Source organism: Gekko japonicus, unplaced genomic scaffold (assembly GCF_001447785.1).
Source record: "Gekko japonicus isolate JY-2015 unplaced genomic scaffold, Gekko_japonicus_V1.1 scaffold789, whole genome shotgun sequence".
Taxonomy (NCBI): Eukaryota; Metazoa; Chordata; class Lepidosauria; order Squamata; family Gekkonidae; genus Gekko; species Gekko japonicus.
In genome coordinates, this window is record NW_015177032.1 from 760,715 (window position 1) to 785,275 (window position 24,561).

General features: G+C 48.7%; 1 protein-coding gene across 1 annotated transcript; it reads left to right on the forward strand.

Annotated features, from left to right (window-relative positions):
• Positions 1–524: 524 nt before the first annotated feature.
• DET1 (de-etiolated homolog 1 (Arabidopsis)) lies at positions 525–22,639 on the forward strand. The gene is made up of 5 exons (XM_015427944.1): positions 525–624; positions 4,900–6,050; positions 11,078–11,268; positions 13,494–13,685; positions 20,975–22,639. Exons 2-5 carry the CDS (start codon positions 4,968–4,970, stop codon positions 21,162–21,164), a joined length of 1,656 nt encoding a protein of 551 aa, XP_015283430.1. The 5' UTR covers positions 525–624; positions 4,900–4,967; the 3' UTR covers positions 21,165–22,639.
• The last annotated feature ends 1,922 nt before the right edge of the window (positions 22,640–24,561 follow it).

A 24,561-nucleotide genomic window follows, 5' to 3' on the forward strand; every position in this document is an offset into this window, starting at 1 on the left:
GTCGTGCTGCTTAAGGTTGTCATGGCATCCTGCTAGGCAGTGGCTGTCATGGCAAGGTATCCAACTGGTGAGAGTGGTTGGCATGGCAACCTCAAGGGGATTGGCATATTGCCCTCCCCCCTCTAGAAGAGGCCCTGCAGGGGGTCTCCTCTGGGGGTCTGCAGCCGCTGTGAAGAGAAGACAGCCTGAGCTACTGGGAGGGATGCTTCTATTGGGGTATCCTGCCCAGCGGCAGTTGCTAAGACACTCTTGAGGAGGGGATGAAAGCAACCCTTTCGGTTGCCACGCGCAGCTCTTCTAAGGAGGTGGTTGCCATGGCGCCATCTTAGGCCAGGATGCGGTTGCTATGGCAGCCCCGCGCGGGGCGGGGGCGAGAGAAGGGCAGCGTTCCACCCTTTTCCGGCGGAGCGTCCTCCGGCCACGAGGGGCCGCAGCTAAGAGATGAAAGTTGGGGTGGGGATAGCCGTTCTGTCCTTCTTCGACGTTCTCTATGGTAAACGACAGCACTTCCGGCTTGGGGCTCGTACGCCCCTGCCAGTGCCGGCGCAACCGGTAGGCCGCTTGGACTTGTTGGTCGCGCTGGACCTCCCTCGGCGGAAAGATGGCGGCGGTTGCTGCCGCTGAGTGAGTCAGGGAGGGAAGCCAGAGGCGATGCGGGCGCCCCTTTGGCCCGTCGGGGGTGGGGATCGGTGCGTGTGCCTTTTGTGGGGAAAGGAACTCTTCCCGCCTGCTGGAACCGCATTGCCTGTGGGGGAGCCGCGCCCCTCCCCGCGCCCTCGGGTCTGCCGGGCCCCGAAATCGCTCAAGGTTTTGGCACGAAGGAGTGGTCGCAGACCCATCCGTTCGCCAGCCCGTGTAGTGTAGAGAAGTCAATCCCAGCCTGTCTTTTGCCTTTCATAACCCCCCAATACTTGTGTGAACCCAACGAAACTCATGGTGGGTTGGAAGAGGCTGCCTGCTGTGTTTCTGCATGATGCACTGTTCTGAGATGGCTTTCTTCCACTCAGGGGCTGTCAGGAGGCGGGTACGCTGCTTTCCTCCCCTCTTCGGCTTCTATAAACAGGGTGATGGGGCAGTCCAGGTGTAGAAATGCACTGAATATCCTTCCACCCTGAAGAGGTTGTTTTTTGCATTGTTTCCAGTAGTGGGGAGCAGGGTTGTTTTTTTGTACTCCGCCTTTAGGCTGGAGAGAGCGGTCATTGTGCTCTGCCTCTTAAAAGGGTGCCATCTGTAGTGTTAAGCGGGTCATTTACAGAACTGGCCACCCATGGAAGAGTCTACCGGGTGCATTTCTGCATGTCTCACTGATCTGGATTGCTTTCATCTTGGCAGCCTCCTCTGAGGGTGGGTTATGTTGCGTTAAATGTTGATGTGGGGTAGCTGGGTTCATCCATCACTCAGGTTATACCTCTTTTCTTGTCAGAGGCATGACCTGACTAAATGACGTGTGGAAACAGAAGGAGTGGGTTACGCTATGGATAATTCTGTTATCATTAAACTTTTCAGATCTTTTCAAACATAGGTAAAGGCAGGGCTCTAGTCGGGGGGGAGCTCTCAGGTACGGAGCTCCGGAAGAGAACCTCTAGGGGGCGGGGCGGTCACGTGGTGAAGCCCCGCCCCCTACTTAACCCCGCCCTCTGCTTCGATCCTCATTCCGTGTGCGGAACGCTGTTACCTTCCCACTGTTGTTTGTCCATTTTAGTAATTTGGAAAACATTAGGGTAAAGTGTTTGGACTTATTCCAAGGAAGTCTGAGTTCAGTTATGCTGGGGATTATTAGGAAGGGTATTGAAAACAGATCAGCCAATATCATAATGCCCCTATATAAATCAATGGTGAGACCTCATTTGGAATACTGTGTGCAGTTCTGGTCACCACACCTTAAAAAGGATATTATAGCTTTGGAAAAAGTGCAGAAAAGGGCAACTCGAATGATAAAAGGGTTGGAACACTTTCCCTATGAGGAAAGGTTAAAGTGCTTAGGGCTCTTTAGCTTGGAGAAAAGACTACTGAGGGGTGACATGATCGAGGTTTATAAGATTATGCATGGGAAAGAGCAGGTAGAGAAAGAGGTACTTTTCTCCCTTTCTCACAATACAAGAACTCGTGGGCACTCCATGAAACTGCAGAGCGGTCGGGTTAGAACAGATAAAAGGAAGTACTTCTTCACCCAAAGAGTGACTAACACATGGAATTCACTGCCACAGGAAGTGGTGGCTGCTACAAGCATGGACGGCTTCAAAAGGGAATTAGATAAGCATATGGAGCAGAGGTCCATCAGTGGATATTAGCCACAAGGTATAGATAGGGGCTCTGGGGCAAGTGATGCTCTGTCTTCTTGGTGCTTGGGGGGGGTCAACAGTGGGAGGGCTTCTAATGTCCTGGCCCCACTGCTGGACCTCCTGATGGCACTGGTATTTCTGGCCACTGTGTGACACAGAGTGTTGGACTGGATGGGCCTTTGGCCTGATCCAACATTGGCATCTCTTATGTTCTTATGTTATCCACAGTGTTGTGAAGCTCATTAAATGGCATCAGGTAGGTCACTCAGTGGCAAGCAACCTAACTATGCTCACAAGTTTGTTGTGGAGGTAAAAGTATGCACCTCTGTGTGTGTGGAATAGGCAGGATGTACTCCTTGAAGGAAGGATGAGAATTTTTGCTATGGCAGATACTTTACACATCAGTCATATATTTTAGTGACAGATTAATTAGTTCTTTGCACCCTTCACAATAATTAGTTCTGTGCACCCTTCACAATGGTTTGATCTTGACATTGTCCCTAGAGTTGGCACCTTCATGTCTGGCAGCAAGAAAATGTTTGTTGTTAAAACCTGCTTCTTAGCACATTTGTGTGCAAATTGTATCTTGCTTTCCTAACATCTATTGCACAACTGCGGGCTTTCCCTTTCACAATACTTGCATACCACTAGGAGGAAGTGTACGTTAACTCATTGCTCTCTGATCCTCCCTTTTTTCCCTGCATTTTTTGAAATTGTGCAGCTGGGTTTATTGATTGACCGCTGTGACTTTCCAAAAGAACACTACGGTATAAAATTTCTTGTAAATATGTTACAGCTCATTAGACTGAGCTTTTTTTGGTGGGATATTTGTATTTGAAAACCCCCCTCTATAAGCGGCTATGAACCCAATTAATGTAGTGAATTTTAATTCATTAAACACAGCTCAGACACCCTAACCATATTGTGTGTTGCTAGTCAAGTGCTCAGTATACATGTATGTGCTGTCAAATTGCAACCAACTTATGGCAACCCCAGCAAGGAGCTTCCAAGGAAGGTGAGAAGCAGAGGTGGTTGCCATTACCTGCAGAGCCTTCCTTGGTGGTCTCCCATCCAAGTACTGACCCTTTGTAGCTTCCAGGCTCTGATAAGGTCAGGCTATACCATACTATTCAAATCCTCAGGTGCTTAATACAGAGCCCTTAATCAATAGAGTCAGTGTGGTCTATTGGTTAGAGTGTTTTACTAGGACTGGGGAAACCCTTGTCATAAAACCTAACTGGATGACATGGAACAGTCATTCTCTCTCAGTCTAACCCAGGGTGGTCGAACTCATTTGTTATGGAGGGCCGGATTTGACATAAATTGGACTTTGTCGGGCCGGGCCATGTGTGTCATAAAATATAATGCCAGGTATCGGAGATGTAAACTTTATAAAGGACACAAACACAAAGTGTTTCTTTTTACTTAAAATAAAAACATGCTTGAAACATTAGCATTCTTGCGATATTTTGCTTATTTAACAGTCTCTGATAACTGACACTTCTTGCTCTGAATTATTCCATCAAAATGTCTGTGCCGTAGCAATCTGGGAGGGGGAGGAGCCTCAGCCCAGTGCAGGGAGCAGAAGCTTGCCTATAGAATCATAGAATCACAGAGTTGGAAGGGGCCATTACAGACCATCTAGTCAACCCCCTGCCCAATGCAGGACCAGCTTAAAGCATCTCTGACAAATATTCGTCCAGCCTCTTCATGAAAGCTGTCAGTGAAGGGGAGCTCACCACCTCCCTAGGCAGCTGATTCCACCTTTGAACCACTCTGGCCGTGAAAAAGTTTTTCCTAATATCCATTATATCCAAAATAATAATACCTTTCTGCATGTAATTTAAACCGATGGCTTTGGGTCCTATCCTCTGCTGCCAACTGGAACAGCTCCTTGCTCTCTTCCAAATGACATCCTTTCAAATATTTAAAGAGAGCAATCATGTCCCCCCTCAATTTCCTCTTCTCCAAACTAAACATTCCCAAGGCCCTCAGCCTTTTCTCGTAGGGCTCAAGTCTCCAGACCCCTGATCATCCTCGTCGCTCTCTTCTGCACCCTCTCGATTTTATCCACATCCTTTTTGAAGTGAGGCCTCCAAATCTCTCTCTCCTGAGCGATTGAGAGAGTCTAGGAAAGCAAGCTATGATGCAACAGCAGCAGCAGAACTGGAGGAAGAAGCAGGAGACAGTCCCTTGCGGGCCTGATAGAAGCCCTCTGGGGTCCCGATCCGGCCCCCGGGCTGCGTGTTTGACACCTTTGGTCTAACCTATCACAGAGTTGTTGTAAGGATAAAATGGAGAATGGGAGAATAATGAATGCCGACCTGAGCTTCTTGGGAAAAGGGTGCCATAAAAATGCAGAAAATAGTAAGAGTCCCGTGGCATCTTAAAGATCAACACATGTATTTTAGCATAAGCAGTCATGAATCTTACTGCCATTTGCCAGGGTGGATTTGGCTTTGGAGTTGGCTACACTTTGAGCAGTGATAGATTTTAGTCTTTTAAAATGGGTGTATTTATGAGCATAGGGTTTGACCCTTCTTCAGGACTGCTTCTTCTTGCAGTTGCATTCTTATGATAGTTACTCATGATTGTTACTCTCTCCTTTCTTTGACAGCATGATATGCTTCATAGCCATCTCGGATTCTACTCACCTGGGGTTTTTCTGCACTTGAAGACAGTGGCATGGATCATGAAGCCCCGACCATCAGACCTCGTCGGATCCAGAACCAGAATGTCATCTACCGCCTGGAACGGCGAAGGATCACGTCTGGCAAAATGGGGACACACTGGCACCAGGTCCGTGTCTTCCATCAAAATGTCTTCCCCAACTTCACGGTGGTCAATGTTGAAAAGCCACCCTGCTTCTTACGCAAGTTTTCCCCCGATGGAAGGTACTTCATAGCTTTCTCCTCAGATCAGACTTCCTTGGAAATCTATGAATATCAAGGGTGTCAGGCGGCAGAGGACCTCCTCCAGGGCTACGAAGGAGAGATCTTGGCAAATGGCAACGACCAGCGGTCCATTAACATCCGTGGGCGGCTCTTTGAGCGCTTCTTTGTTCTTCTCCATATTACCAACGTGGCTTCCAACGGCGAGCACTTGAACCGCGAGTGCAGCTTGTTCACAGATGACTGCCGCTACGTCATTGTCGGCTCTGCTGCCTACCTGCCGGAGGAGCCCCACCCTCCCTTTTTTGAGGTTTACCGCAACAGTGAATCGGTCACTCCTAATCCAAGGTCCCCTTTAGAAGATTACTCTTTGCACATCATAGACCTCCACACAGGCAGGCTGTGTGACACCAGGACGTTCAAATGTGACAAAGTCATCTTGTCCCACAACCAAGGGCTCTATTTGTATAAGAATATCCTGGCCATTCTATCTGTACAGCAGCAAACAATCCATGTTTTTCAGGTAACGCCAGCGGGCACCTTCATTGATGTACGGACGATAGGTCGCTTCTGCTATGAGGATGACCTCCTCACACTCTCGGCGGTTTATCCAGAAGTCCAGCGGGATTCTCAGACGGGCATGGCGAACCCATACAAAGAGCCGTTCATTAATTCTTTGAAACACAGGCTGCTGGTCTACTTGTGGCGAAGGGCAGAGCAGGATGGGAGCACAATGGCAAAAAGGAGGTTCTTTCAGTATTTTGACCAGCTGAGGCAGCTGCGGATGTGGAAGATGCAGCTGTTAGATGAGAACCACCTCTTTATCAAATACACCAGTGAGGATGTGGTCACATTGCGGGTGACAGACCCTTCACAGGTACAGGTCTGTCCTTGGCGGGAGTAGCTGGATGTGAGGTCTGCCTTATGCCTATGAATTTGGTAGACCATGCTTCTAGCCCATATGATGCTCTGCCTTTTAATGTGTAAAAAGAACATAACTTTATATATTTAGGGAAACATTTACAGCCCTCACTTCCCCAGTCCACCCTCAGGGGCTCAAGACAGCTTAATGTATGGCTGGATCAGGGTCAGTTTTGGTCCAGCAACCTGCATCTCACAGTGGCCAGACAGATGATTCCAGAAAGCCCACCAACTGGAATGCAGCCAATAGCTTTCCTGTGTTGTCTGTCTCTCAGTAACTGCTCAAGGGTACACTGCCTCTGAACATGGATGTTCCATTTAGTTTATCATGGCTATTCGCTCTTGGTAGACATATTTATTTCAGTGATGAGCACTGTGTCTTCCGACAGGGAATTCCATAGGTTAGTAATTCTGCACATGCTCCAGTCCATTTCATTGAGTAATCCAGAGTGGCAAGAGGGGCGAAAACCGAAAACCTTCACACCATTTATAATGGTAGAAACTTGTATTAAGCCTCTCTCCTTTTTTAAAAAGAAAAAGTTTGTAAGTCCAAACACTAGCCTTAGGTGTTTTCATGTTCAATTAGGGCTTTATGTAGCTAGCTGTTTTACATAGGTCTTCATATGAGAATCTTTCTTAGGTGTTTGATATTGACTGATTTTTCTCTGTCTTGTGATTCAGTGATATAAGGGATTTGGTGGTGATGATGGGGATTAAACCTCCGGCAGGGAGCGTCTGAGTTACCGTAATGCTGCAGAAGGGTGAGGGCAAGCACAGGGCCTCTGGCTGTTGTTGCCTGATGTGCTGCAATCTGATAGGGGGCAGAATGTCCAAAAGGGACTATGGGATGATGGAAGCGGGGGCAGGCTGAGAAGGGAACTGGCCAGGAGATGGAAAGAGGAGTGTCTGGGAAAGGAAGGCTAGGAATGGACTGAAGGAAGTGAGCCTGAGAGGGATGGCAAACAGGATGGGGTAACAGACAAGCTCATCTGCCATGGTGGAGAATCTGCTTGGCATGCAGGAGGCCCCAGGTTCAGCCTCCAGCATCTCCAGCAAGTAGTCGGTGACATGAAAGACCTGTGCCTGGAAGAGCTGTTGCCTGTCAGAAAAGATGATACTGACTTCTGTAGTCTGGGTCAGTAGAAGGCAGCATCAGGTGTTCTTGTGCCATTGGGAGATGCACACATGGTCGGGAGGCACAGAGAGAGAGGAAGAGTGATGTTCTCGGACAGATTTTGGATGACGTGCCAGTTTGGTGTAGTGGTTAAGTGTGCGGACTCTAATCTGGGAGAACCGGGTTTGATTCCCCACTCCTCCACTTGCACCTTGGCTGGATGACCTTGGGCAAGCCATAACTCTGGCACAGCTGTTCTTGAAAAAGAGCAGTTTCTGTCAAGAGCTCTCTCAGCCCCCCACCTACCTCACAGGGTGTCTGTTGTGGGGAGGGGAAGGGAAAGGAGTTTGTAAACCGCTCTGAGACACCTTTGGGTAGTGAAGGGCGGGATATAAATCCAATCTCTTCTTCTTCTTTGACTACCGGTTTTGAGTGTACCATATCTACCCAGACCGCTAATGTCAGCCTAGTTCTGGTCCCAGTCTCCTGCTGTTCAGTATGTTTAATATGGTCCCTGCCCCTAACTTGTGTATTGAATTCACTTTGAATCAGTCTGGATATTTAAAATAACAGTGCAGTTGTTACTGCCAGACAGTGCAACAAATTCTTTCCCCTTCCATTGTTTCTCAACCTCTACTAGCTGTGCTGTTCGCCTTGCACGTAATCTTGCCTGTGTCCTTGGAGCCTTGCTCTTGTGTGTTTTCTTCCCCGTGGCACCCACTGCAGTTCTTCTTTTTAAAAGAAAGATCTGTTTAGTGATATGCGCCTGATCACGCAATAGTCATCTGCTATAGAAATGTACAAACTTGAGCCTTGCAAAGCGATCTGTTGCTGGCCAGTGGGGCTTCTGGCAGAGGCTGCATTAGTCACCAAAGCAGGGGTTCAGAAGAAGAAGAAGAGATTTGATTTATACCCCGCCCTTCACTACCCGAAGGAGTCTCAGAGCGGCTTACAAACTCCTTTCCCTTCCCCTCCCCACAACAGACACCCTGTGAGGTAGGTGGGGCCGAGAGAGCTCTGACAGAAACTGCTCTTTTTCAAGGACAGCTCTTATCAGAACTATGGCTTGCCCAAGGTCATCCAGCAGGTGGAAGTGGAGGAGTGGGGAATCAAACCCGGTTCTCCCAGATTAGAGTCCTCACATTTAACCACTACACCAAACTGGCTCCAGCAGATGTTCAGGCAGCAGATGTTCCCCAAAGGAGCAGCACATTCCTACTCTAGTCTGCAGGAAGGCCCTCGATGTTGCACCAGTTCGCAGGGGGAACTGATGACTTAGAATCCCGGAGCCTCTCCCCCCCCCCGTACCCCAAGAGGCTGGAAAGGCTGTGGCCTTGGCACCAGGTGGGAGAAAGAGCCTCCACGGATTCAAAAGCGTCAGAGAGGAGCTTCTTTCCTAAAGAAAAGAGGCACATGTTTTCCTACTGTTGGCTTGAGCTGTTTTGATGGGGTTTGTACTTATATATATTTTTTAAATGTCCTGGGTTTTATTGGCAGAAGAACCGTTAAACGGCAAACTTTCCCCACTCCCCCAGTTTAAAAAACAGATACAACCAGCCCAGTCAGCAGTGAAGAATTGCCTCCTCCTTCACGTGTGGCAAGAAGGTGTTCCCTATTCCTTGGATGTTGCTGGATACTTTTTCTTCCTTGGGAGGGTAAGGAGCAAACCCCCTGAGGTTTCCCCTGTCTCTTGGTACAGTTGCAACGAAATAGACCTTGGGGATCCTAAATTGACAGCTCCCCCTCCCCGGAGAGGCCCTGCTGCTTGCCCCACTTTTTTTTAAATTCACAGTATTGAGCAATAAATCTGGTAGTGTTACTTGGTGATTGTTGCCAGAAATACAGATGTCTTTCCCCAGCTAACATTCTAAAATCTTTAAAAACAAATACATTGGGGAAGGTTAACTCTCACAAAATAATAGAAGTGGTGCCTGTAGGTTTAAGAAATGAATGCCCTCAGTGGCCATTGCTAGGCCACCACAACAATATTACCAGTCTTCAAGCCTTGGTTTCTGTGAATAAAAGTCAGGGGTACGGGGAGAATCCTTTGTGGGGCTGTTTCGATCTTTTAGGGAGAACTCATTGGGACCAGTCACAGCAGTGACCACTGGGAAACTTGCTATCACTTGACTCACACAACTTACCCAGGCCCTGCGGCTTGCTACTGTTCGACAGCTAAAATGGAGGAGAAGAGAATGATGTAAGCCGCTTTAGGTCCCCATTTTGGTTAATGGCAGGGTATAAGTGAAGTAAATAAATCATAAAGATAGGTAAAGATAGGTAAAGGTAAAGGTTTCCCTTGCTTGAAAGCTAGTCAAATCCAACTCTAGGGTGCTCATCTCTCTCCAAGCCAAAGAGCCAGCGCTGTCTGAAGATGTTTCCATGGTCATGTGGCCAGCATGACTAAACGCCAAGGCACATGGTACACTGTTACCTTCCCACTGAAGTGGTACCTATTTATCTACTCGCAATTTCATGCTTTTGAACTGCTAGGTTGGCAGGAGTTGGGGCCAGAGATGGGAGCTCACTCCATCACACGGCAGTAGGGTCTCGAACTGCCGAACTACAGACCAGAAGGTCTGCAGCTCAGCATCTTAACCTCTAAGCCACTGTGGCTAAAGATATGGGGCAGGTAAAAGACAGGTTGGTGGGAAGGAGAAAGAGAAGCAGGGAAAGGTGAAAATATAGGGGTTGCCAGGACAAGGGCAAAAGTAAATAGTGTGGGGAGGGCGATACAAGGAAAGTGAAGTGACCTTTGCAGGTGCCCCACTATGCAAATTGGCCTGGTGGCTGCCACTGCACAACTGGACCATAGTTTTCCTTCATAGAGGGTGCCAGGGAGGGAAGCAGAGAAAGCTGAAGGTGGAGGCAGATAAAGGTAGATCAGTTGGTCAGTGGGAAGGAGAGAAGGAAGCAGGAAAAGGAGAGGGACTATGCGGGCTGCCTGGGGAGGGAAAGAGAGGACATAGTGGAGGAAGGTTAAATGAGATGCCCCCTCACAAGTCCTTGCAGGCCCCCTGTTTTTTGTCCTATCACTGTCATGCACATATGTTATGGCAGTATATGGACCAGAAACTTAAAAATGAGAGCTGTGATTCTCCAGATACAGCCTCAAACACTGAGCCTTTGGATGTGCAAAAATACCCCAAGTCTTGGTTGTTTGTAACCAGGGAAAGATTTCTTCACATGTCCCCAGCTGACTGATTGCAAAGCCAAGCTGCAGCTTTGGAAATTCTTGGATAAGAACGTCAGTAATTCAAAAGAAATAGTTAATGGTGCTCAGCCTTTCATTTCCCCAGCAGCGGGGGACCCTGAACAGGACGGCGTTTGCAAGCAGCCACTGAGCACAATGCGCTTTACAAGGCTCATCTCGGCATGTTGGAAATATTAAGGCAGGAAAAGAAAACAGCCCCCCTCCCCAATAAAACCGACCAACTCTTACCTCTCTGCATATACAGTGGGGGAAATAATTTGTTGCCTAGCTTAAAATCGTTTCCCAGCAGGTACTAAAATTAAATCTGCTGCTCTGGGAGAAGGGATGGGGGGGAAATTTCATGTTTGGCAAAGGAAGAAAGCACTGATGGGTCTGGTTTCAAATGTAAACAATCCTCCCATCCCCAAAAAAAGAATTGGGAGGAATTTCACATTGCTTTGTAAAATAATTTGACAACAGTTAATGGGGTGGTTAATGGGGTGCCCATAGAGATGGCTGAAAACACAATAAAGTGGCTTGTGAAATGCTGGATCCTCCTGGGCCAGCTGCAAAACTGCCGTCTCTCTGCTTTAAATGTTGGTGGCAGGAGTTGCTGAGCTGTGTCTTTCACCGGTGCTCAGCTGGACGACTTTAATTCTGCTTCTCCCCCTCCCAGCCTTCCTTCTTCGTTGTGTACAACATGGTGACCACTGAGGTGATCGCTGTCTTTGAGAACACTTCAGATGAGCTGCTGGAACTCTTTGAGAACTTCTGTGACCTCTTCCGGAACGCCACCCTGCATAGCGAGGCGGTTCAGTTCCCCTGCTCGGCCTCCAGCAACAATTTTGCCAGGCAGATCCAACGTCGGTGAGCACTGTGGCTTGCGGGTGGTAGTTCAGCTCCTTGGTGAATTAGTGAATCTAGAGGGACTTGGCTGGCTCCAGTTCAAATACTCTGCTTTAACTAGTTGTTTTGCTTTTGACAGTGCATGCAGGGTGGTTTAGGGAAAAGGTTTAAAATATATTTTCCTACCTTTCTGCAAAGGTAGATTGCAGCTAGTACAAAAGACCTCGAAGAGATTGGGTGAGTGTGGTCTAGTCATTGATATCAAACTAGGAATGGGGAGTCCTGCATTTAAACCTTCACTGAAGCTTTTTAGAAGAACTTGGGCCCATCAGTCTTCCGTAGCCTAACCTAACTCAAGGACATGTTATGAGATTGGGCGGGGGAGGGGAAGCAGGAGAGAACCACGTACACCAACCTGAGCTCCTTGGAGGAAGGATGGGGTAAAAATGTAGGATCTGAAAGCAGTGACCTGCTTAAATCTCTGCAGCATACAGTGCAATCCTAAGCAAAGTTATACCCTTCTAACCTCTGTTGAGGTCCCTGGACTTAGAAGAATGTAACTCTGTTTAGGATTAGACGGGGCAGTAGCTGTGGTTCGGGTGGTCCTCCCCTGCCCCTATTGTACCCTTTCAGCCACAAATTGATGGTGGCCTTAGGGAAGCCCTCTGTCTGCAATAACAGCTTAGTCATTGTGGCCAACCTTACAGGGCTCTGTACAACAAGGTGATTTGTGTGGAAACATTTCAAATGCTGAAAGTTGTACAAATGTATGTGTGTTATCTAATAAATAGTAAATAAGCAAAGCAAACGGGCAGGTACAAAAATAAGAGAAGATGCCATTCCACAAAAGCTTGGTATACTAATAGGCTTTGCCTGGTGCCAATGTGGTATACTAGGGGCAAGGGGCAAGTAGATGGTTCTGGAAAGACAGGATACCACTACAAAGAAGGCCCTGACTTGGTTGCCCCTCCCCGGACCCATCTTTGAAAGTGAGCTTTTCTTCTAATTGTGATCTCTGGGATTGGGCAAGTTGAGATGGGAGAAGGCAGTCCTTCAGATGATTGGCAGCACTTCCGTAGTCCCCAGTGTGGCGCTGATGGGTGCCATGGCGCCAGCCGATAACTTTTCTGGTGCTTGCCAAGCAGGCCTGTAGTTAGGGTTTTATTTTTCTGTGGGCTTTCAAATTTTTAAGGGGGCTGCCAAAAGAAAGGAGGCAGGGAGGAAGCCGAAGCCCCAAGTGAACCACTTTTGCTGCAGAGGTCTGGAGCAGAGGGCCCCCCCCCAACTGAAAAGCTGCAGGGGAGGAAGGGAGGGAGCTGGGCTGGACAGATGGTCCCCCCCTCGCTTTCTGGGATTTCTCGACCGATCCAAAGCCCCCAGCCCTCCACACAGAGTCAGCTTACTTGTCAGTCTCGCAGGGCAGTGGCTGGGGAGGAGAAAAGAGCAGGCGGAGGCGCACAGTCGGCTTACTTGTCAGTCTCGCTCTCAAAGCTGACTCCCTTCCAGAGCAGGGCAGTGGCTGGGGAGGAGAAAAGAGCAGGCGGAGGCGGCGAGTTACCACTGGGCGTGTCAGCATGAAGGGCCGCCCTGACAGCAGCAGTGCGCTGAATGCGATGCGGCTGCCGCCGCCACTGCTCTTCTTGCTGCTGGCGGGCAAGTGTGGGGAGTGGCAGGTGGCCTGCGATGGCTCAGTGGGCATGAGAAGCAGGAGTGTGTGTGCCTTTAAAATGTTTTAAAAAGTTTTCAGGACAAATCCCTGTGGGGCTGTGCCTTTAAGAAATGGGGAAGAGCCCCAAATAGCCCCACCGTAGCTCCGGGCCTGTCGCCAAGTGTGTTTAGGAAGTGGGCAGGGCCAGTGAGGGCTTCTGCCCAGCCAGCAAGGCTTCTGATGGACCCCTGGAGATTTGGTTAGTTGTGCAGATTTTTTAAAATGTTGCTTTGGCAGCCATTTTTTTTATTTATTTTTTTGCTTTTTGCTGTGCCCACCATGCCATGTCAGCATTCTAAATGTGCCTGCGGGCTCAAAAAGGTTGAGGACCCCTCATGTAGTGCTCTCTAGAGTTCCATGCGGTTCACATACATTCTCAGCTATCCTTAAAAGAGCCCTGCAAGGTGGGTCAATATTATTGTTCTGTAGCTTTCTTTCCTTGCAGCTTGGCCAAGGCACAGGTGTAGGGAGGGCGGTGGGGGTGGTTTTATTGGGCCTTGTGCAGTTGCCTCCCCTCCATGGTCTGTCTCTGTTTCAGATTTAAGGACACTATTGTGAATGCCAAGTATGGCGGGCACACAGAGGCCGTGCGGCGGCTCCTGGGCCAGCTCCCCATCAGCGCTCAGTCCTACAGTGGCAGCCCTTACCTTGACCTCTCACTCTTCAGCTATGACGACAAGTGGGTTTCGGTCATGGAGCGCCCCAAGACTTGTGGCGACCATCCCATCAGGTATGCATCACGAGGGTGCATCTGCACATTTTGGTTAAATGAGGGGTACACTTCTGAAACAAGAACAATTTAATGCAATTAGGATCAGCCAGTAGAGCATTCTCCTCCGTCCGGCCCACTTCTCAACTGCTGTGGAAATCATGACAGCTGAATGGAACCTCTGTCTGTAGCTATTCATTTGTCTCCCTTCCTGTCTCCAAGGAGCTCAGCTTGGCGCTCTCCACTCTTCCCTTGTCTTCTTTGCAGTGGGTTAGGCTGAGAGGGAGAGCGACGGGTCCAGAGTCAACCAGTGAATTCCTTGGTGAGTGGGGTATGAATAGGGCTATCCCTAGATTTTAGTCCAGGACCATAACCACTGTACTGCCCTGGCTCTCAATACCTGAGGGTAGGAACAAAGGAAAGAGGAAAGCTGTCCCTGTAATACCCAGTCTGAGGGTTTCCCAGGGTTTTGGCTGCTGGAAACAGAATGCTGGCCAGAATAGCCAAGCTGCTTGTGTTTTAATGCAATTAAACCAACTCTTCCAAAAACAGATGCTGTTAATGTTCTCATAGGTGAGATACAAGTTGAAAGCCATTGACTTTTATTACCATCCAGGGAGTTTTTGGGGAAATGTCTTGAATTTGCCACTAAAGTCCACCCTCCTCATGATCTCCACAGACCCTGGGGAGCATTTGGACTGTGGTCGCTTAATGCCATTTCCCCAAGCACTTGATGCTTATGCATCATCCAGGCTCCCCTCCCCCCCCTTTTTTTCTCGCTTCTGTCCTTGAGGTTCTTGGAAGGCTCCAGCCGGCAGCTTTTGTCTGTAGGTGGCAGTGTTTCTTTCCAACAAAAGGCCACCAGCACAGCAGATGTTTTCAGTGGGCCTCTGGGAGAAAAGCCAAGCAAGGATCCCCCCCCCCCAGCTCAGCAGCTGGGGCTTCAGAAGGTGAGAGGGCCCAGAGTGTTTCAAAGCAGTTGGGTTCTCGTGTCTTTGGCACAGGTCGATCCTCTGCAGAACCCTTCAAGGGGAGGCAGAGACCCTTCAGCCTTCTGAGAGTCCTGCTTAAGCAAAGTGGTTCAGTGCCTGGTGATAAAAATATCACGTACCTTGAGAAATGTACAGGTATCAATAACTCTGAATGGCATCCTTCAGTGGCAACTCCAGTCTTCCCCTCAGTTCTTTCTTTCTGTTCCCCACATGTCTGCCTGGTCAGAAGCTGCTGCCCAATCTCAGCTTTTACCATCGTGGCCTTCAGGCAGGGGAATGGTCTCCTCAAGGATGTTAGGTGGGCATCTGCCCTCATCACCTGGAAGTGGTTGAGCGACACTAAACCGCTGAGGAGTACAGCAAGTAGAGGCCGCTGTAGTCCCCTCATTCTGGAATTTCAGTTTTTATCGTGTGTGTGCATTTCCATTTTATGACTGTGTTTCATTTGTGAGCTGCTTTTGATCCCTTTGGGAGGAAAAACTCAGGTGTTTTTAAATAAATCAAAATATCCTGAAGACATGCTTCTCATCCTGGAGTGAAATACATAGGTGTTACCTATGTCACATACATGCCACCTTTCCACCATATTTATTTAAAATAAATAAATATGCTACCTTTCAACCCAGATAGGGTCCCCAAGTAGAGATGTAAAATTTCCAGAAATTTTGAAGCTCGGAAAAACCCCTGTTTTTTGTCTGTTTTTTCCCGGAAAAAAACGGAAATGTTCGGAAAAATTGAAAAAAATGCTACATTAGCATTTCTTTTGTCTTTTCTAGTTTGAAAGTCATTCTGTTACTTTAGGAACATAAAATATGACTATGGACATTTTTACTTGGCATGAAGTTATCACAACTAGCATATTAAAAATATAGAGTATCCAAACAATTATTACAAACAGAATACCCATCCACATGCAAAAACAAAACTGAAACTTTTTTATTTTCTTCTGACAAAATCGCACTTCCTAAAGGAAGAAATGCATCTTGTTCTTGCATTGGAGAGTTCATCATCTTTTCTTTTCTCAATTTTTCGGAAAAAAACCAAAAAGGCTTCAGGAAAAAAACTGGGGTTTTCCCGAATTTTTCCGGGTTTTTTCCGGTCCTTCACCTCTCTATCCCCAAGGCAGCAATTGATGGTAGCGGAAAATGCCTTCAAGTCACAGCCAACTTATGGTGACCCCTTGGTGGATTTTCATGGCAAGAGACCATTGCCTGTCTCTGTGTAGCTACCCTGGACTTCCTTGATGGTTTCCCATCCAATTACTAACCAGGGTAGACTTTGCTTAGCTTCTGAGATCTGAAACGATCAGGCTAGCCTGGGCTGTCCAGGACAAGGCAAGAGAGGTTTGGAGGTGGTTTGCCATTGCCTCCCACTGCATAACAACCCTAGACTTCCTTGGTGGTCTCTCATCCGAGTAGTAACCAGGGCCAACCCTGCTTAGCTTCTGAGTTCTGACAAGATCGGGCTAGGTTGGGCCGATCCAGGTCAAGGGCATCAAAACATTAAAAATATCTATCAAAACATTAAAGCAGCATTTAAAATACATGTGTAAAATATTTAACAATGCAGTAAAAATGTATTCTTCCTATGAACTGTATAAAGCTGCTTTGTATTGAGTCAGACCACTAGTCCAGCTGGCCTAGTTCTCTTGTGATCAGAAATGCTGTGAATTTGTCCTGGGATTTTTTGCATGGAAAATATGATCCCCCACTACTGATCTATGAACTGCAAGATTTATACTTACTTTTGTCATTTGGTTTTGGGGGTTTCCCCAAGTGATTGCATATTGTGCATTCAGTTATTCAAAATGTTTTATGCTTATTAGCAATGTAGTACCTTAGTCTTGTAAGGGAGGCCAGTCTTACTTGTTCCTGTATTGCTGAATCTTTGGAGTTAGTCCAGGGCCTGAGGGAGAAAGTCCACAAGTGAATTTGTGGCAGAAGCTTCATAGAATCATAGAATGTTGGAAGGGACCTTACAGGTCATCTAGTCCAACCCCTTGCACTCTGCAGGAGCATAGCTGAAAGATAACCCTACATACCTACAACATACCCAAAAGATGGTCGTCCAGCCTCCGCTTGAAAACATCCAGTGAAGGAGCATCCACCCCCTCCCGAGGCAGACTGTTCCACTGCTCAACCACTCTTACAGTTAGGAAGTTTCTCCTGATATTTAGCCGGTAACGACTCCCTTGTAATTTCCACCCATTAGATCTAGTCTTGCAATCCAGAGCAAGAGAGAATAGATCTGCTCCATCTTCTACATGACAGCCCTTCAAATACTTGAAGACTGCAATCATGTTCCCTCTAAGCCTTCTCTTTCCCAGGCTAAACAGACCCAACTCTTTCAGCCTTTCCTCATAAAACTTGGTTTCCAACCCTCTCACCATCCTGGTTGTCCTCTTCTGGACACGCTCGAGCTTGTCAACATCCTTCCTAAAATGTGGTGCCCAAAACTGGACACTGGACTCCAGGTGAGGCCTGGCCATACCAGAATAAAGCGGAACGACCACCTCCCGTGATCTGGACACAATGCTTCTGTTAATGCATCCTAAGATTGCATTAGCTTTCTTCACAGCCACATCACACTGCAGGCTCATGTTTAGCTTGTGATCAACCAGAACATCTGGTTAATTAAGGACTGATTCCTAGTTCAGTCTCTTGCAGTACCATCCTAAACAGAGTTAGTCTTCTAAGTCCATAGAAGTCAAAGGGCTGAAGTGGATACAGCTGTTAGGATTGCACTGTTAGCCACCATGCTGCACCATCCTAGACATTCTTGCCTGGAAATTACACAGTAGGACTTAAGTGTCCTTCCAAAAAGGGAAAACCATGAAATGTGTTGACCATTCGGAACACTGATTTGTGAGCCGTTTGCCAGCTTCTGCCATCGTGGAATTGTTCCTTTGCACCTTAGCTTCTGGATCACCTGGTGGCTTATAATTTTGAGCTATGGTGCAAATCTGAACTTGTGAGCAGTGGGATGGAACTGGACTGAGAGGGCCACTGGTGTCTTTCTGGTAGTTCTGGGCCATCTGTACAGAAGCCGTGTCTATGTTAGAGGCCAGAACGGACATGGACCGTGCACCTGAACGGTCCCGCCGGGGGAAAAAAAAGGAAGCCACCCTGAACGCCAGGACGAATGTCCTGAACGAAGACCGCCAGGGAAAAACAGAGCCGAGCTGGAGAACAAACAACAGGCCTACCACCAGTGTTCCCCCTAAGCTGAGTTAGTGTGAGCTAGCTCACAGTTTTTTAGCCTCCGGCTCACACATTTTTGTCCTAGCTCAGGAAGGATGGCTCCAGAGCAAACTAATTGATGCAGTAGCTAAATTGCTTGCTCACAACTTTAATGCCAGGAGCTCACAAAGTAGAATTTTTGCTCACAAGACTCCACAGCTTAGAGGGAACATTGCCTACCACCTGGGTGCCGGTAGGCAGCCCCGTCCCTACTCCATGTGGCCCTGGTTAGAGAAGCAAGTGTTCTTAGAACCCCCTATGTAAACCGCCCAGAGACCCCTTGGGGTCAGGGCTGTATAATAAGTCGAATGAAATAAATAATTAATAAATATTATTTTGGCCTTCCTGGAAGGGGTTCGAGATAGTGACCACAGTTCTCCCTTCCACCATTTTATCTTGCCAGCGACCCTGTAAGATCAGGGCAAGGTGCAATGGCTAGCACATCAGGCCAGCATCTGGGAGACCTGAGTTCAAATGCCTGCTCTGCTATGGAATCTTGCTGGGTGATCTTGGGCCACTCAGACCCCAGCCTACCTCACAAGGCTGTTATGAGGGAAAAGTGGAGGAGAAGAGAACAATACAAGCTGCCTTGGGGTCCCCGTTGTGAAGGGAGGCGGAATACAAAATGAAGTCAAGGAACTGAAAAAGAGAGAATGAGTGGGCCAGGGTCGGCCAGTGAGCGTCATGACTCAGAATGAGAGTGGAGTCTTCCCAGCCTCGGTCCTGGTCTCTGCCCTGGCTTTCTCTCCCGAGGTTCCTGTCGTGTTGACTGGATCAGGAATGGCCCGACCCGGCGGCCCCCCCCCCCCCCCTTTTCGGGCCCGACTGGGGCTGTGATGCCCTCCTCTGAGCCATGCCATCGTCAGCCTTGCCTTCCGATGGGCTGTCACCCCCGCCTCTGCAATCCTGGTCACCAGCTGCTCACAGAGGAGCATTGGGTCCTCCTGTCCCTGCTCCCGAGGAGTGCTGCTGCTGTCAGCTCCCACCCAAGGGATGTTCAGCATTGCCTTAGCATAGAGGACGACAATGATGATGATTGCTGTTCCTCTAATGTGCCTGCGCTGTCCTCCGATGTCACGCTCCTGCTGCCTTGGGTGTCCGTCCCCTCCCCCCCCCCGCCACCGCCACGCAGTTTTTCTCCTCCTACGCCAGCCTGCAGCTGCTGGAATGGCCACCCCCTTCTTTCTCGAGCTTCTGGGCAGAGCAGAATGTCTCCTGGGGATTCAGAGGCTCCCAAGCCCCTCCCTTGCAGTGGCTTTGGCAGCTGCCCCGCCATAGCCAGGCCTGGCACTTGGGGACAAGGGAGGACGAGAGCAGCACAGTTCTCTGTATGCAGCCCCCCTCCCCCTTGTTAGGAGCCTAAAGCTCAAGCAGGGTGGGGGGTGGGGTGGGCCTGGGAAGTCTAAATGCGAAGGCTATTTGGAAGCCTTTTAGAAACAGAAACAATTTGCAGGCAAACTTTCCATTTTCATAACAACTGGCGCAGGGCGAGAAAGCAAAATCTCCCTATTGCTGTTCTTACTGACACGCATCTTGCATTTCAGTGTCTAATTTATCCAGTGCGTGTGAGCCCATGGAAATGGCTTCTGATTGCAGAGCACTCTTCAAATAGATTTAAAAATACCAAACGGCGCCCATCTTGGAGATTACAGGGCGCTCGTCTTGAGCACAGCAAATTGCCCTGAATTGGAGTAAGAGGAGCAGACCACAGACCATGTTTTATTTCAACACACACACACACAACCTTCCCTCCTCTTTTCTTCCTCTCCCCCCACCCAGATGCTTCCTCCTGTGAAGGAGGGGGAGCCATTTGGAAAACCAACTATCAAGATTGTTGCTCTCCACCCAGCCCTTGTCCTTTCATTGTCAGGCTGGCTAGGGGGGGATTCAGGAGTGGGGGGCAAGAGAGAATAATGGTCATCCCACAAGAATGCAAGGAATTCAAGCAGGCTGCATTGTCAAGAGCCCAGAGGGTGTCTGCTTGTTTGAAAGCGCATTTTCCTCCCTGTTCCTCCTGCTGCTGGGAGAAGCTAGGCTAGCAGCTGGAGGGTAGCCCCTGCTGGGAATTGGCTTGTGTCGGACATTTTGAGTGGAGATCAGGAAGTTATGCAAGCATAACCCTCAAAGGAGGGAATGTAGAAGGGGGTATGTTTATTTCCAATTGCATTTATTTATTTGAAACATTTCCATCCTGCCTTTCTAATCCTGAAATCTTCCAAGCGATACCCACAGAAGCTTGAAAAGAAGAATAGCATGCCATCGAGTCACAACTGACTTATGGTGACCTCATCCACAGGGCATTCCGGGCAAGAGGCAAACAGAGATGGTTTGCCATTGCCTTCCTCCACATAGCAACCTTAGCCTTCTTTGATGGCTTCCCATCCAAGCACTAATTGTGGCCGACCCTGCTTAGCAACCAAGTTCTGATGAGCTCGAGCTAAGCTGGGCTATTCAGGCTGCTTAAACCATCAGTAAAAGCAATTGCTTAAAAAACGGGGGGGGGAGTCATTCTGCCCAGCCAAATTCAGTGACCTACCACTATATTTGCAGCAGGAGAAAAACAATTCACCCTAAACCCAGTTACACCAAAGCATCATCAGACTGGAGCTCAGCAAGCCTCTGTGGGGGGGATGGATTCCACAAGTGGAGTGCTCCCCCACCGGAAGGCCTTTGCTCACCTCTGAAGGAGAACATCCAAAGCAGGACCCCTGTCAGACTTGGGGCAGGTTGTTTGCGGAGCCAGCGGGAGGTCCAGGTCCCAAGCCTGGTCAGGATTCCAAAGGTCATTCTAGCTAGCCTTTTGAATTGCATTTGGCAGCAAATCCATAACCAGCCAAGTTCTTTTAATTCTGGTCAGATACCATCATGGTGATTGGCACCTGTCAGCAGGCGTGTTGCTGCTCTTTTTTTGCATGGGTGGAAGCTTTTAAGCTGTTCTCAAAGGTGAGCACCGTGTGAAGTGCCTTGCAGTAGCTTAATCCTGCTGGCTACCCATAGCCAGGCAATAACATGGTAAATCACAAGCTCCTGATCCCTCGTGGCTTAAGCATTGTCACCTGCCTCTCTCTGTCCTTTGCAGGTTCTACGCCCGAGATTCTGGCCTTCTGAAGTTTGAAATCCAAGCGGGACTCCTGGGCCGGCCTATCAATCACACTGTCCGGCGCCTGGTTGCATTCACCTTCCACCCGTTCGAGCCCTTTGCGATCTCTGTGCAGCGGACTAATGCTGAATATGTCGTGAACTTCCATATGAGGCACAGCTGCACATAATGCAGCTTCCATCAGTGGCAGCCGTGCCTATCGGCTAGATGCGTTTTGTCACAGACACACCAAAGCAGGAAACCCAAACACACCCACACCCCGCCTTTGAGGCGCTGCAAGCACCACCGGTCTTTCCTCGGCTGCTGTGGCCATTGGTGGAATACTCCTGCCCTCGGGGGAAGGCTGCCGGGGTGCTTTTGATGGATCAGCTGAGTGCTGATGAGCTGAGAGTCACTGTGCTTTCTCACTGCCTGACTCTCATCTGTCTGGCCTGGGGCCTGCTCTTATGCTCAGTGGACCAGTCCAGCTCCATTACATTCTTTTGTGGGGAGGGAGGTGTGACCTGTTGAGCAGAATGCCATGGAGAAACAGTTTTCCTTTGACCAAGGATTCAGTCTTTAAAGAGCTGTCCCAAGTCCTGTCAGGGACTATTCACCAAGCTAAGGCAAATTACCTCTCAAAACCATAGTGCTGCGAGAATCCATCCCACCTGTTTGAGGTGGACGGCTGTGAACTATGCACAAGTCAGAGGGCTATGAATGTCTTTTGCCAGTCACTGAAGACTCTAGAGTCTTGCCATGCTGACTGGCACAGTTGGGAATGGATGGTCTTGCGGACCTTTACTGGTAGCCACTGTGTGGGCATGGTCCAGCCTTCCTTGTTCTGTCCTTATTCATTGGCAAAGAGCAAAATTCAGGTTCCCTTCTTTGGCAGCCTCATCCTGATTGGAGGGCTGGCGGAGGCTGGATGCTAAAGTCTGTTCCAAATTCACAGCTAGGGCTGGGGGAGGGGACCGTTACTGTTCCACTGTGGTTTTGCAGTTGCGTAAAGGGATGAGTGATGTGTGCATGGATCCCATTCTCCCCTTCCTTGCTGCTGCCACAAAGGGGGCAGATTTCCCCACCCCTGTGCCCTTGCAACCCAAGTTAAGCACCAGCCCTTTGTGTTCATGGTGGATCATGTTACTGTATGTCATGTGAGTCCATCCCTCTGTCTTACGCAATTTTGCCTCAGGCTGCAGGCCGTGTGCCACTGAAGCTGGTCTCTTTGCTTTTGGAACAAGCCAGCATGTGAGCTGCAGACTAGGCCTCTGTGCCTTAGTTTTCAATGGGGAAGAGAGGTGAGACCCCTGAGGACTGAAAGGAGGCCTGTAAATAAAACATTTAAAAAATCGGGGAGAGGTTCCCCTTGGAGACGAGTTGAATGGCAAGGCGCTGACAGCTGGGTGCAGTGAGCAGTATGAAGAGCAGGGACAGTTCTCTGAGAGGCAGCTCCTTCATGGTCATGGGGGGGTGGGGGTGGAAAGGAGAACAGCTTCACTTTCCCCCCTTCTGCAGCCTGAGATATTACAAAGACCGCGCAGGCTGTATTCAAGTGAAGTCCATCATGTGACGGAGAAAGGCAAAATTAACGCTTAGGAGCATGAGATTTTTGAGGACACCTGCCTTGGTTGTGCATCTACACAAAGCCTCCCCTCCAGTCAGATGCCCTCTGCCTTCTGTAGATCCAGTTCATCATATGGAGTCCAAACTCATCGCCTGTGTACTATAAAGGTGTGCCAGAAACGGATTAATGGGACTGGCCTGCAGGTTGGGCTTTGGAATTATGTGAATCTGGAACATGCCAAACTGTTGGGTTTTTTTTTTAAATGCCCATCCGTTTTACAGATCTTCACTGTTGCCTTTGTGAGTTTAAAACCCTTTTTGGATATTCCAAACATGGTGGAGTGAGCTTTGGCTTCACCTATGGTTTTAGACTATTGCTGACGATGTAGAAATCACGCAAATGTGCAGCCCATCTGTAGATGCACTTAAAAAGCACAGTAAACAGGACAGATATTTCAACAATCCCCACCCCACCATCTGCATGTTTAGGATATCTCGAATCACACTGTCTTCTGGCCCATTTCTATAAATCAGGGACTTTTCAGAGCTCAGCCACATGATTTCATAGCTGAAGGCTACTTGAATAGGTGGGCGGCAGGCGAGCAGACCTACTGTGGAAATTACCTCAGAATGTTGTGTTTTGTTGCTGAGTCTTGCCCTCCTCTCCCCCCAAACCTCTTTGTGTGTACGTGTGTGCTCAGAGCTCAAAGCCAAGTCAACACTTAATTTTCCTGCTCAGCACTCAACAGGAGTGACTCAATTTACAAGTTAACATGCACTTTTAATGGCTGCCTAAGAGAATGTTTGCAAATTGGGGATTGCTGTGAAACATGTGCAAAGTGGTTTGCTGGCAGACGAGCGTGAGCATGATTGTGCGTCCTTTGTGGGACAGTGTTGAAGGTGGGGGTGGGGATGCACCTCCATGGCATGCAGGCACACAGACCTTGAGGGGCTGGTAGTCACAGCAGTGGAAACTGATGCAGGCTGGCGAGGCCATTGCCTGTCTCCCTCCCCCACCATTGGGTGCAGCTGCCTCCACCTCTACTTCCGGATGCCCTCCAGTAAGGGTGCCGGGTCTCACTCCCCCGCTGGCAGTGCTCGGCTTTAGGATATGGGCAGTTTGCCAGCAAACGGCTGTTGGGGACTGTTTCCAGTACTGGAAAAGTTCAGTCTTCACCCAAAAGGAACCAGCCTCTGGATGAACAGAACTTAGGATGCCCTGGCTGCACATGTTACCTGTCAGAGCGACCTTTGGCATCAGTAGTGAGAGTAGGGTGGATCCAGCCATCTTCCAAGGTGGTTTCTTGCAGCCTGAGGAGCTTTCCTCTGACGCCAGGGGCTCTTCCACGAACGGAGGAGCCACTTAAGTTGGAGGAAGGCTTCAAACTTGAGCCAAAAGGAAAGGCGAGGTATAAATATTTAAATAACAAAATGGACGCTCAGTGGAGTGGTAGGATAGGGGTGTGATCCACCCTGATGGCTTTAGATGGCTTTTTAAAAAAGGAATGTCTTGTGAAAACCCAAGCAAATTTGGAATCAGAAGTTTGTATAGCAGCTCATGGGGTACATAACCCAAACTTTCCAGCCATGCTACTGCTCTGTACTCTATTTCTTCAGGGTGGGAAGGAGAAGAGACTTCGGGATCCAAGGATTTGCGCAAAAAAAAAAAGATGGTTAGATGCAAAAAATGGGGGTGGCTACCAGTGCTCCCTCTACGCTGTGAAGTCTTGTGAGCAAAAATTCTATTTTGTGAGCTACTGGCATTAAAGTTGTGAGTGAGCAATTTCGCTACTGCATACATTAGTTTGCTCTGGAGCCATCCTTCCTGAGCTAAGACAAAAATGTGTGAACCAGAGGCTTAAAAACTGTGAGCTAGCTCTCACTAACTCAGCTTAGAGGGAACACTGGTGGCTACATGGGTGAGCTCCCAACTTCAAGTGCTAAAGAGCCAGCAGTTGTGTTATCTGCATTTGTGTATTCCCCAACCTCCAACCTTTTGACTTTTTAGGAACCATGAATGT